Source organism: Lynx canadensis, chromosome B2 (assembly GCF_007474595.2).
Source record: "Lynx canadensis isolate LIC74 chromosome B2, mLynCan4.pri.v2, whole genome shotgun sequence".
In the NCBI taxonomy this organism is placed as follows: domain Eukaryota; kingdom Metazoa; phylum Chordata; class Mammalia; order Carnivora; family Felidae; genus Lynx; species Lynx canadensis.
The window spans coordinates 44,304,483-44,318,292 of NC_044307.1; the positions used below are offsets into that span (position 1 = coordinate 44,304,483).

Sequence of the window (13,810 nt, forward strand, 5' to 3'; positions counted from 1 at the left end):
AAACAGAATCTGAAGCAGGTTCCAGGCTCCAAGCTGTCAGCACAGAGCCTGATGTGGGGCTCAAACTCATGGACCACAAGATCATGACCTGAGCCAAAGTTGGATGCTTAACCAACTGAGACACCCAGGTGCCTCACAACTATACTTTTGAAGGGAAAAATATTTCCTTGTTCCTTACATCTGCTCTATCCTCTGTTTCTGGAATACATATACCATTTTACCTGTTCATTAGCCAGCTGGTACATTAATATACACAGAATCACAATACTATCTGCGGGCCATCTGTCCATAAGCTGGGTTGTTTTTTTTTTTTTTTTTCCAAAGAAAGCTGTTCTTTCCAGGGTTTTCTCTTTCCTCTAAGAAACTGCAGGTAAACCATAGGTCTCCCCAGCCTGACTACTTCAGAGATCTAAAGCACAGCTTTGGTGGTCGGGATGAGAAGAGCTGAGTGTCCAGGCAGATGATAAAACTACCCAGGTGGTCGAAGCCTGTGACCTTGGCTTCATCTTTGATCTCACGGAGCACCCGGTGAGGGGGCATCCAGATATTTCATGAAAATAAGGCTATGATCTCAGCTCCCCTTGCTTCGATACCTGTCCCCTCTAGGGACTATTTTGCCGATTTCTGCCATCAGGCGTCCTTTAGCACTGCTCTGGGTACAGTGTGAACATCTCAGGCACAGTCCCACCTAATGTTCCTTCCCTAGCTCCTCACAGCCCTTTTTGAGAACGGAGTGACCTACACAGCTTGAGCTCTCTCTCGCCTGTGGATCTGCAAGTGCTCAAATCTTAAAGATGCTCGTACTCTCTTCCTACAGGTTACCAGAAAGAAAAGAAACATCGTTGTATTATTTTGATTTTTAATGTGATTAGCAGTGATTCGGTTTTCGAAGGAGCAGAGAATTACAGAACAAGGGAAGACATTGCTGAGGTGGTCCCCAATCTCTTCTGTTCAGAACAGGCCAGTGCTGGACTATGTAGGAAGGACATCTATCTATGTTTATGGTGTCTTCATTATTATATAATCAGAGCAAAATGACTCATCAGAAACAATGAGTTTCATGACAGAAACAGTATGTTTAGGACAAACTTGTCAGCACTTGAGTCTTTTTTTTTTTTTTTTTTTTTTTTAAGAAGCATAAAATGAAAACCCATGTCTTTTAAAAAGAAGTATGAGAAGAAATGCCCACAGATGAGTCCTGCTATTGGGAATGCGTCTTTCCAAACTTCAATGTCATCACATTTAATTTGCAACAGTTTTGACTTTCTTCTTGCACTCCCAGTATAAGGGGATAGATTTCTACAGTATTCAGGGATTGTTAGAAATTTCATTCAGCTTCAACAAGAAATAACAAGTATTCTGCGACGTTGGCCGAAAAAATTGTCTTTGTCAACCAAGCTAGAAGACGTAATTGTCAATAAAGTGCATTTCGCATAAAAGTACACTTTAGGAGAGTAATTTAAAGTGCAATGTATAAGGAACTTTAGATAGTGCAAAGTTGCTAAATATATACATTGTACGTGCCAAGTCCAAATAAAGCAGGATTTTATCTACCCCTAAGCCGGAGAAAGCCACGGAAATATACTTCCTCATTTTAATCCTTTATAGGTATGGGCATTTGGTCTATGTGTGTGTTTGATGTATGTGTGTATGCGTGCGTGTGTGTGCGTGCATGTGTGTGTGCGGGGGGCTGTGCCTGTATATGTATGCAACCGTTTACTGATCTGCGTGAATGTCCGAAACCGGTTTCCTAGAATTTGAAACCCTTAAACACGGACAGCCATTACACAACCTCCACTTTAAAGTAGCGTTAGGCTTGTAGTAATGGTTGAGCTATTTCAGCCTGAATATCTGGTGAGGCAGGTATTTGACTGCGAATTAAATGTTTGATGAAAATTACAAAAAATACGAGAACCAAAATGCTGCCAAGAGAGACCCCTAGGAAATACGCATACGACGCCTCGTGCTCATCTTCCCTTGGCTTGACCCTACCATGGAGGAGGGTGGGCCTCTGCGTGTAAGGAAACACTCTCGGGGTCGTTGAACTGAGCAGATCCTGGACGCCCCTCAACGACCCGTTGTGTGGCATGCCAGTGATATTGAGCAGGTGGCAGAGCAGCGGGTACAGATCTGTGGAGTTCATGGCTTCTTTTGTGAAATTCTTTCTGAAGGCAGGACCGTGGGCTAAAAATATCGGACGCATTTCTGCTAACGCGTTATCGTAACCGTGGTTGCCTACTGGAAAGATAAGACGAATGGGTAAGTTAGCCAACCAGATGGCATTGATACGAAAGTAAGTGGTATCACCAAAGTCTGACCTTGAATGCAACATGTATCTAGTCTGTCTTTTAAAAGAAGATAATCTTTTATGAACAATCTCTGTTGTCGTAAACATCACCATTCACTTTAGAAAATGAAAAGTCACATGATCACAAATCTTTCACGCAGGCTGAAAATACCTGAAACAGCAGAGGAGGAAGAGTAAAGGGCAAAGCTGAGCCAAGTCAGGGGAAAATGAGTGATTGTTTTTTGTTGTTGTTGTTGTTGTCGTTGTTTTGTGGCAGGTAAACTAATATTCAGCAAATATTTATTCCAATGATGTTCTCAAGATAAAGGGATAAAGGCGTTCTTAGTCATAAGGACAACCAATTTATAATTAACCAATGAAAAGGGGTAAATTAAGAAAACAAAAGACGCCACAAAAATCAAATCCCCAGCAACAGCTACAATCCACTAGTGACATTTGGTGGTTCGGATCAAACTACAATTGAGCATTGTGTGCTTGTGTGGCCACACGTAACAACTTTACAAGTCTTCGGATTTATCAAGAGATATAAAATTGATGGACAAAAATTCCTGCATAATAAAAACTGCAACTTAAAGGCATGTGTGCCTGGCGTATCAGGGTGTGAGGGGAAGCAGCCACAGATGGTAAGGTGGCAACCTAAGACAATTGTCAGGCTTTATTTTATCTTATTATTATTATTATTATTTTTTCAACGTTTATTTATTTTTGGGACAGAGAGAGACAGAGCATGAACGGGGGAGGGGCAGAGAGAGAGGGAGACACAGAATCGGAAACAGGCTCCAGGCTCTCAGCCATCAGCCCAGAGCCCGACGTGGGGCTCGAACTCACGGACCGCGAGATCGTGACCTGGCTGAAGTCGGACGCTTAACCGACTGCGCCACCCAGGCGCCCCTTATTATTATTTTTTAAATTATTATTATTAGTATTTATTTGAGAGAGAGAGTACGAGCTGGAGAGAGGGGCGGGGGGCGGAGAGAGAGAATCTCAAGCAGTGCCACACTCAGCACAGAGCCCGATGCAGGGTTCGATCCCACGACCGACCCTGAGATCGTGATCTGAGCTGAAATAAAGAGTCAGATGCTCAATGGACTGAACCACCCAGGCACCCCCCGTCAGGATGTATGTTAAAGGTGGTGAGAATGATTAGCAAATCAGTCTCCATATCCCACATTCACTACAGGGAAATAGGCAATTGGAACACAACACTGCAAAAGAGAAAATCCTAAAACAGCTCCTCCGAAAGTCATGAACTCACCCCGAGTCATCTCCTCAAAGCAGTTCCATATCTGCCCGGCACAATCCATCAGAAGAAGTCATTCTGAATGCCACGACTCTTTTTTGAGTTTATTCAAGTCGAAATAATGTTGGATTTATGACATCACTAATTATCTGACTAGTATTATATGTTATTCTAGCTAATTAATTGATAGTAACCCTGGGAAATATGCCATTATGTAATTTGTAATGGGCTAGATGATAGCTGTGCTCATTTCCGTGAAAAGTTGGGATCTAGACTCTCAATCATGAAGGCAAAGATAATTCTCTCATATCACACTTCTTCCTAGAAAATCAGATTTGAAGTGAACTCATGCCTTCTGAACCCTTTCCCATGAATAGGGACCTCAGTTTGTAGTGGCCCCAACCATAGCTGCTTGACCCAACAGACGATATTTAATAATGGACGCCTGAGGGCAGTGGTTCTCAAACTTCCTTCTGTGTGTGAGACTTCTTGGCTGGGGGACACGTGTAACACAGATTGTTGGGCTCTACCCTCACATTACCTAGTTCCGTAGGTCTGGGTTAGGCCCAAGATTTGCGTTTCTAATGAGTTCCCATGTGATTTGGATACTGCTGGTCCAGGGAACGTATTTGCAAACCACTGCTTTTGGACAGTAGGATTTCGTTCTCTTGTGGAACTCAGGATGAGAAGGAATATACAGGCCAGTACTTATTTGTTGAAGAAATAATTATTGCATATATTCGTTGAATAAATAATAACATTGAGGGGGCACCAGGGTGGCTCAGTTGGGGAAGCATCCAACCCTTGATTTTGGCTCAGGTCATGATCTCACGCTCACTGAGTTTGAGCCCCACATCAGGCTCTGCCCTGACAGCATGGAACCGGCTTGGGACTCTCTCTCTCTCAAAATAAATAAAATAATTATGTTGAACATAATATAACATAAATAGGAGCATTATTAAGGTTTTCTTTTTTTTTTTTTTTTAATTTTTTTTTTTTCAACGTTTATTTATTTTTGGGACAGAGAGAGACAGAGCATGAACGGGGGAGGGGCAGAGAGAGAGGGAGACACAGAATCGGAAACAGGCTCCAGGCTCTGAGCCGTCAGCCCAGAGCCCGACGCGGGGCTTGAACTCACGGACCGCGAGATCGTGACCTGGCTGAAGTCGGACGCTTCACCGACTGCGCCACCCAGGCGCCCCCCTTTTTTTTTTTTTTTAATTTTTTTTTTTCAACGTTTATTTATTTTTGGGACAGAGAGAGACAGAAGGTTTTCTACCAAAAATAGGTGCGACCAATCTATTGTGTAATTGTAGTGCACCAAACCAAAATTTCAAGAGAGCACCTTAAATTTACATTAACTGTAAAGTACAAATCCCCTCAGAGATGGAACAAGCCCATCTTCTGAATGCAACTCTTCTAACATAAAAGCTCTCTGCACCATACATAAAAATCTGAAAATCTGAACATACAAAGGCAACAGTTATTCTCATGCCCCTCCCCTCAATTTTTTTTTTTTTTTGAAAAAAAGAAATGATTTTTAAAGGCTTTCCTAAAACAGCTCCCCTGGTGTGATTAAATATTGGCTTCAGATCCTTATCTGTATGGAACACCTGTTTCGGGAACCAGAAACCATGTTCCTGTATATATGTGCCACTGTGACTCCCATACGTACTACAAATGCCATGGCCAGGCAACCGCTTTTCTTTGCGTCAACAGACATGATAGGAACCCAATTCTACCTAAAGGGACATTTCTGTACCTCTCTTGGATATATCAAGGACCAATGCTGAAAAAAACATGTCTATATGGTTTTGATATACTATGTCAAAACTTCATCATCCAAGTAACAGAGGAGAAACGACTCCTAGTGAACTGGGCAGCAGTCATGTTAATATCCACGTCAACCAGGAAAGCAGAACCTACCCACTCAAGGTAGCCCAAAAGGGGGAATTTCATATGGGGACCAGTTACAAAAGTGTTAAGAGCGGAGGAGCACTCAGCGATGGCAAGGTTACCCAAGGATGAGGAATAGTAGGAATCTCCTATGTCCCCTTGGCCTCACAGGGCTGGAGAGACAGAAGGGAAGAGGTGGGGTTAACCAGAGCCCAAAAGTCAGGGCTGCCCAGTAGGAGCTCAGGCTGTAGACAGAAAAGTTGTCCAGAGGGAGCTAACAGAGGAAATGAAGTCACTGTTAGAGACACAGCCTAAGACAGAGAACATGGGGGACAAATATCCTGGCTTCTTCCAAACTCCTGCCTCCCAAACTCCTGTGACTGTCTTCTATTGGCCAACTGGTCAACACTTACCAGAAGCCAGTTTGCAAAGGAGCCTGTGAAATTTAGTCTGTAGAAGTCAGTCACTGGCAATACAAAGCAGAGTGGGGAGAGGGCAGGCGGTTTGAAAGCAAGTATGCAAATGACAGGCCCAATAAAGAAGAGTGAAATCCTATGGATGGCTTTTCCATCTCACTAACTTGTTAAAAGCTATATAAGAAAAAAAGTATACATTAAGGATGGCAGAAAGCACATTATTTTGCATGTTTGAATTTCAAATGGGATTGCCATTGTATCTGACATTTATTCTCCAAAATTATATTGCTAAGTATTAGAAAAATATATCTTGATATATGATTATCCATGCCAGATGCACTTCTTTTTAGAAATGTTTCCAAGGTACAAAACAAAGTTGGCCTATATTTGGTAGAGACAGAAGGAAAAAAAAAAAAAAAAAAAAAAAAAGAAAAGAAAAAGAAAAACACCTAGAAAGCTAATTAAATTAGAATGCAGAAAGAGATTAAATTATTATGATATCAGAACATAAAACAGGTGCAGAAAATAATCCAATTTATACATTTTAGTTATGTTTTTCTCAGGAACATGACAGTTATAATTAGAGGTATAGGGCACTCTGCATATCTTTGGTCTGACGACTTCAAGAGAAATAAACATTTGGGAGATTACCTCTTTTTTAAAAATTTATGTTCGAGAGAGAGACAGAGCATGAGCATGAGCAGGGGAGGGGCAGAGAGAGAGAGAGAGGGAGACACAGGATCCGAAGCAGGCTCCGGGCTCTGAGCCATCAGCACAGAGCCTGATGTGGGGCTCGAACCTACACACCCTGAGATCATGACCTGAGCCGCAGTTGGACACTTAACCAACTGAGCTACCCCCGGGCGCCCGAGATTACCTCTTTTTAAAGCCCCAGGGATCTTTGATTTGCTATTAATGTATGACACCAACTAGTTATTCGATCAGGAAATAAACTGCTGTATTACCCATAGCCTCTACTTTAGCAAATAACAATGCAGAATGGGAAGACACAATATAACATACTCACACAGAAAGTTGTCTGACTTGTTCTGTAAGATATACCACCCTTCATCAGCCACTGCTATGATCGGTTGAATTCGGCTGTTGTATTTGTAATGCCATCTCTCCGGAATCTCCTCTTTTTTGTAGACAGTGAGATTAGGATGACTGTGAACTAGTGCTTCATACACTTCATCAAATTTACCTAAAAGAGGAAGGATGCAGAGAGGCACTCAGAACAAGCCACTGTCCCAGTCAAAGAAACCACCATGGCAACAGGCGTCAAGGAACATTTCTTCCTTGCAGAAACGCCACTGAGGTAAAACGCCAGCAAGCAGAACATAACGAAAGAGAGCCAGATACCTGAGAATTCCTACCCCCTTGAGGAGAGAATCTTGAGGGGGAAACAGACATGATTCATCTTCTGTTGTAAGTAAAGTCACTTTACGGAATTGAGAGCACAGTCTATAGAACTAGAAATCTCTAAAGACTTAACCATACACATGCACGTGCGCACACGCACCCCCCAACTGGTGGCACTAAGTCAAATGTCTAGGGCACCGAAATACCCCCAAAAAAAACAAAGAAATAAGTTCTGAGAGATACGAGTGCAGAGAGTCTCTAGACCAAAATATACGCTGACTGGAAAGTGAGAGAGCCATTGAGAAAAGGACAGATTCGCGGTGGAGAGCAGCTTATAAAATAGAAAAGTTCTTCAGTTTTTAAAAAAATGTATTGATTTCTGTCAGAAAGATAGAGAGAACGGGGTGGGGGGGGGGGGGCAGAGAGAGAATCCCAAGCCGGCTCCGCGCTGTCAGCACAGAGCCTGATGCAGGGCTTGAACTCACGAACCATGAAATCGTGACACGAGCTGAAACCAAGAGTTGGACACTTAACGACTGAGCCACCCAGGTGCCCTGAAAAGGTTCTTTAAAACCCTGGAGGTGTGGCAAAGTACTCCCTGTGGCTTCAAGCAGCGAATCTGGGACCAGAGCTTTAATCCTTTTCTTGTTTTTTACACTGATTTGTTGGGGCTTCCTCTCTGCCTCCCACCATCCAAACAGGGAACACACTCCAAATTTATAAGGAAAACTGAAGAGTTAATGTGATTTTTCTCAACAAAAAAACTTGCTATTTTATACTGAATTTGTTAAAAAGTCTGTGCACAGGTGCCTACGTAGATCTTAACATTCACCGTTTCGTATTCCCTTGTAAGGAATACAATGCTCATTTGTGAGGCATTTGGTTTTTCAAAATCTGGTCTCATTTGATACCTAAGTTAACTCTAGATGGTGACAAAACAGAAGGCAAAAGTCCGAGTTTTGCTCTGCACTTCCTCTGTGAACTGGGGTGTTAAACCTGAGTTTGTTCACCCGTCTTTACAATCGAACTAACACTTAGGTGACGAGGTTGGTATGAGGCTTTGAGGAAAGGTTTGTAAAAAGTTCAGGGTGTTGTTATTACTTCCTCTACTTATAGACAGGAAAAACAAATCTTCGGATTGGCCAACGCTTTCTCCTTCCCATACTGCGCTGCTTCCCTATTAAGTGGGTCCTGCAAAAGGATCCATAGAAAGCTTTAGAGCTTCCATAAAATCACTGGAATTGCACGCAAATTCTACATGTTTTTCCATCTCAATTTTTCTGAGAAAGGAGGCTGTAGCTCTCATCATATTCAGTGACTCCAAAATGGTTAAATCCATCTGCCGTAAGTATATAGAGGACATCAATTTCAATATTCTTGGAAAAAGTGAAAAACCACGTGCCGAGAGAAGAGATTTTGTCTTTTCAGAGTCTAAGGGTTAAATCCCAGAATATTACCAACGCACAGGCACGCATATTTAAATTACAGAAACAAAAATTCCCCTCTCCACTGCACTGGGCACAAGTAGCCCCAGCCCCAGACGGCCACCCGGTCAGACTTACCTTCTTTTGGCAAGATGGCCGCTACTGGAGATTGGTCGATCAGAATATAGTGGTCTTTATCCAGATACTGATCAAGTTCTATTACTCTTTCTTCAGAGCACTGGGTCATTCCGTGATCGCTTGTGACAATTAGGTTCAGAATGTTCCACAACTTTGCCTTCTTCAGCATTTGTATGAGATATCCCAACTTCTTGTCAATATCCGAAACGACAGGCCCCATGAGCGGACTCTCAGGTCCCAAATGGTGGCCCATATCATCGGGGTCTTCCCAGTAAAGAAGACCGAGATTTATGGGCTCTTTTGATGTAAACCATTCAATAATTTTGGCAACTCTATCTTCAAATGAGACAGATTCATTGTAAGGCATGTAGTGAGTAGGAAAGCTATTATGTATTTTTACATCTGCTCCAGGCCACATGGCTGCACCACTAGAATGTCCTGCCTTCTGATTTGTGATCCATATTGGCGTTGCTTCCTCCCAAAACTCAGAATCATAAATGGTCATGTTATCCAAGGAGAAAGATTTATTCAGAATAGGATCAAACATGTCATTAGCAACAATCCCATGATTCTCTGCAAAGAGGCCAGTTACCAAAGTATAATGGTTAGGGTAGGTCTTTGTGATAAAAATATTAGTAACTTGCTTCACATGAACACCGTATTTCATGACATAATGAAAATGGGGTGTTGGAACTCTATATAAGTAATCCCAACGGAATCCATCAAATGAAACCAGGAGAACCTTTTGCTGGTCTGGTTGGAGGGAAAATGTAATTGAAAATATTAATGCAGCAAGTATGAAGGATACCCAGAGAAGTTTTGCAGTCATTTTCAAAGTATGTGATCAGTTCAGTGCAAGATAATCTGTATAAAAAACATATAGAAGTTAATGGCAATAATTTTTTTTTTGGCATACTTAATACCTTAACCACAACTGTCAGTGATGGTACCTAGGAATCCCAGTAAGACCATAAACCACAGCCTGGAAGAATTACGTTGTGCCATTTCAAACAAGAGACCGGGGGCTACCTGCATAATAAAACTAAGTTTAGTTGCATTTTAGAAACTTCTCCTTCCCAAGAATTTTAAAACATTTCTCAAAGTAATCACTTAACTAAACTCCCCAAAAATCATTTGAAAATAGGATATCATTTACTTTTTTCTTAATGTTTATTAATTTTTGAGAGAGCTAGCATGAGCGGGGTAGAGGCAGAAAGGAGACACAGGATCCGAAGTGGACTCTGTGCTGACAGCAGAGAGCTAGAGATGGGGCTCGAACTCTCAAGTTCATGACCTGAGCCAAAGTTGGAAGCTTAACGGACTGAGCCACCCAGGTGCCCCTGATGTCATTTACTTTTAAGAAAAACAAAAGCTTTTCAGAAACCTTTGCAGGGGACCCAGACTTCTGGTCAGAAAAAATTATATAGTCAAATACCTAGGAACACATATTTATCATTATGGTTAGACCAACTACAGGAACCTAGAAATAAGGAAGTACCATTAGCAAATCCAACAATAATGCTTTAAACACACACACACACACACCTCTATTTTCAAAGCCAAGGCCTTATGTTTGGTTCATCATGGTTAGGGATATTACTGGAAAAAGGAGAAAATAGATGAACTTGTTCTTCTGAAGTGACATAAAATTTGTGACACTCAAATATACTTGTGAAATGTAATCTGCATTCATTTAATAATTAAAGCCATAGCCTTCTTAAAAACTAAAACAATTAGTTTCCGAATTAAGTACAAACAGAAACATAATTCTGCAATTTGGTGTTGACTCTCCTGATGCTGAAATTCACCCACACTTAATCTTAGGGATATGTGAGAAAAAGGCACTTGACAGGATTAAAGGCTCTCCTTGGGTCAAGGTTGTTGAGTGGCTGGTTGTTTAAAATCTGCACAGACTTCTAAAAAGCGGTTATGCTATTCAAGAAAGCTAAGAAAACACAATATGGATAAGCAAGACATATGTAAATTCTGTCAGCTCTCAGTGGGCTTGCATATCAAACAGGATCTTTGGTTCCCTCCTTTCCTTGTTCCTTCTTGCATGAAGGTATTTATAAGCCCACCAAAACCTGGATCCATCCACACTTTGTGCCAAGAAGTCTCCCGAATTCAGCTTTTGCCACCCTCCTAATTTGAATATGCTGAAGATACTTTTTTTAATGTTTATTTATTTTTGAGAAAGAAAAAGAGACAGACTTCTAGTGGGGGAGGGGCTGAGAGCCAGGGAGACACGGAATCTGAAGCAGGCTCCAGGATTCTCCAGGATTCGAGCTGTCAGCACAGAGCCCGATGCGGGGCTGGAACTCACAAACTGTGAGCTCAGGACCTGAGTCAAAGTCAGACGCTCAACTGAGCCACCCAGGCGACCTGAACATGCTGAAGATATTTTTAAACCTCAAACACAGATCCTGTCTTGCCTCCTTGCTATATTACAAGTACAGGTAAATAAAAATGGCTCAGCATGCTCGCTTTGCTTTCAGATGCAGTAAATTTTAACTATGATTTCACCACACCTAGAACATTACCTAAACCGAAATTGCTTTAGGTACTGGTCTCCGTACAATGGTTCAAAAATTAAATTTAAAAAACTCTTTTCTCAAATGACCATAATGCTTCCAGTTCTGGAAGGAACGTTACAAATCAGTTCCAATAAGGAACTGCAAATATATTGACTACCATCTGGCTGAGGATGCTGTTTCCTCTCCCCTCTTCTGTTCTCCTTCACCTTCCAAACACAAGGAAGTCTGTTATGAAACAAATATAATTTAAGGCTAATAAAACAATCAGCTACATGAGACACCTGATTTTTCCTCTAAGTAAATTAATTTAGCAACTGTGGTAAGCAGGAAAGAGCTCCTTTCCTGGACAAAGGAAAATAAACAAAGGCTAAGTGTTGCCTACAGCTTAGGAATGTTTGGTAAGAACCAACATTATCACATCGATGACATAGAGCAATAAACAGAGAGGTGGGGGGTGGGGATGAAAGAAATCTCAGATTTCGTTTCTTCCATACACAAAATGCTGCACGGTGCAGTGGAATCCCTCGTTCTGGGTGCGGATTTCACCTGGCTGCTGTCCAGTTCCTCCTCCCCTCCAATCCTTCCACCACAGACAGCCTTAGAAATAGAGGAAAGGGGCGCCTAGAAACGGGGAGAAGGAGTCGGTGTGTATCGGGGGAAGAGACGTCGAGAGGAGAACGAAGTAGCGCCCCATCTCCTCCCATGGGATTCCATCCTAGTCACTGGGAAGGGTCGCGGGCACGGTGCGTTCCCAATTCGTAGACCTCTACCGACCGAAGCCGGCCGGTGACCCACGTGGCTTGTGCGCTTGTGCAGTGGAAAGTGGGGGGAGAGGTCTGAGAGGACCACAGGACCCGTGTGAGTCTCCTGGAGGCAAGCCGCCCACTCCCCTGGACTCTTACCCTTGCAGCGATCCGGACGGTCCGCATGGGCTTGGGACACCTGGAGGGTGAGTCTGGAGGGGCCTCCCTCCCGCAGACCCGTGCGGAGAGCGGGGAGGTGGCGAAAGCGAGCGGCGCCCCCTGAACTTGCAGCGGCTCACCTGCAGCCGCCTCGGGGCAGAGCACCTGACCAGCACCGCCTCCCGGCCGCAGGTCCCGCCTCTTGGCTGCCATTGGCTGCGGTAGGACAGTTCCCTCTGCCGGGCTCCTGGGAGTCGCTGCACAGCCTGTCAATCAGCGGGACCAGGGGGCGGGCGCTGCTTGCGTTAGGAGGGCGAAGGGGCCACAGTCCTCGGGAGCCGAGGGTCACGGGGAGGCCCCAGGGGCGGGGCGAATGTGCCCCGCGATCGGCTCCAGCTGAAGTCCGCTCTCAGCCGGGTCGCACAGCCTCCTGCGGTGTGCCTTTAACTAGCCCGGCAGTTTGTGTTGTAGTCGGTGATGCAGAAAGGTTATAAAACGCTACCCCAGTGGTTTGTCAACACCGTTTTGGTTAAAAGTACTTTTATTCTCTTATCTGATCTCTCAAGTTTTTTTGGTCATTTTTTTCTTCTTATCAAAAATTGGTGACTCCATACCCTAGACTTTGCTCAGAGGAACCCTTGAGCACCCCAGGGAGTCGATGGGCCAGTGAAATTTTAACTCTTTATTAGTTGGTGTGACCGGCTTTATCTCAGAAAAATCTGATTTAAAAGGGTTTAATTCAGTCAGTTCTGCAGCCCCAGTGTTGAAGGTTTTTTTTGCACTATAAGCCCCAGGTTTTTGCAGCATGAGGTCTCTGTGGTACCAGAGACTGCTCAAAGTCAACCAAGCCAGGTTCAGGGTTAGGTGAATCTGCACAGGGGGAGAGGCTACTCTGATAGTTTCATCTAGGCTCTAGACTCCACTTCTAGCTTTTTTCCCAAATGCACCATCAGGCCACAACCATCAGGTCTCATTTCTCTTTCAGGAAGGTTTCTGGTTTGTTGGTGGCCGTGTTTGCGTGTGGGCATTGTGCAATGGTTTGTCAATTTCATCCCGGCTGTATTTACCATAAATTGTAATAATGACCTGGAGCTCCCTTGAAAGGATTTGTCCATCTACGTGATCCCCAGGCCTAATTCTGACCATTTTGCAATGGCAAATAATATCTGCCTGATTGTCACAATTTCAGTTTCCACATCTAATTAGCCCACAAAACTGAGGACAACCAGTGGCTTTGACTCCTCTCTGGAGCTTCCGTTCCCTGTCCAGTGTGTTGGCACTGTAAACTGAATAGACATTCTTGCTGGTAATTAAGGGTAGATGCTTAATTATGGGAATGTTGGGAAACATTTTGGTCTTAATTTTTTCTGTCTCTCAACTTCTTGTGGAGGGACAGCCCCTAACCCAATTTGCTTTCCTCTGATTGCATCATATCATCCCAAAGGGTATCTGGGCACTCACTCTTCCATGGCCTTTTATTTGTAGTACTTGGGTTTATGGTTTTCCAGACACAGGGTGGGGATTAGAGAGGCTGGTTTCTGTGTTTAGCCAGACCCAGTGACAGTGAAGTTGGACAGATTGTTCCAAGTT

The 13,810-nt window shown here is 43.3% G+C and overlaps 1 protein-coding gene across 3 annotated transcripts; it reads right to left on the reverse strand.

Annotated features, from left to right (window-relative positions):
• Positions 1-842: 842 nt before the first annotated feature.
• Positions 843-12,394, reverse strand: ENPP5 (ectonucleotide pyrophosphatase/phosphodiesterase family member 5). Of its 3 annotated transcripts, XM_030315637.1 has the most exons (5): positions 12,221-12,375; positions 11,813-11,915; positions 8,785-9,648; positions 6,888-7,064; positions 843-2,238 (listed from the first exon to the last, which is right to left on the reverse strand). In XM_030315637.1, exons 3-5 carry the CDS (start codon positions 9,611-9,613, stop codon positions 1,811-1,813), a joined length of 1,434 nt encoding a protein of 477 aa, XP_030171497.1. In that variant the 5' UTR covers positions 9,614-9,648; positions 11,813-11,915; positions 12,221-12,375; the 3' UTR covers positions 843-1,810. The 3 variants fall into 3 exon arrangements, with proteins under 3 accessions (XP_030171497.1, XP_030171496.1, XP_030171498.1); XM_030315636.2 differs by lacking the exon at positions 11,813-11,915 and having other exon boundaries at positions 12,221-12,394; XM_030315638.1 differs by lacking the exon at positions 11,813-11,915 and having other exon boundaries at positions 843-2,235.
• Positions 12,395-13,810: the final 1,416 nt, after the last annotated feature.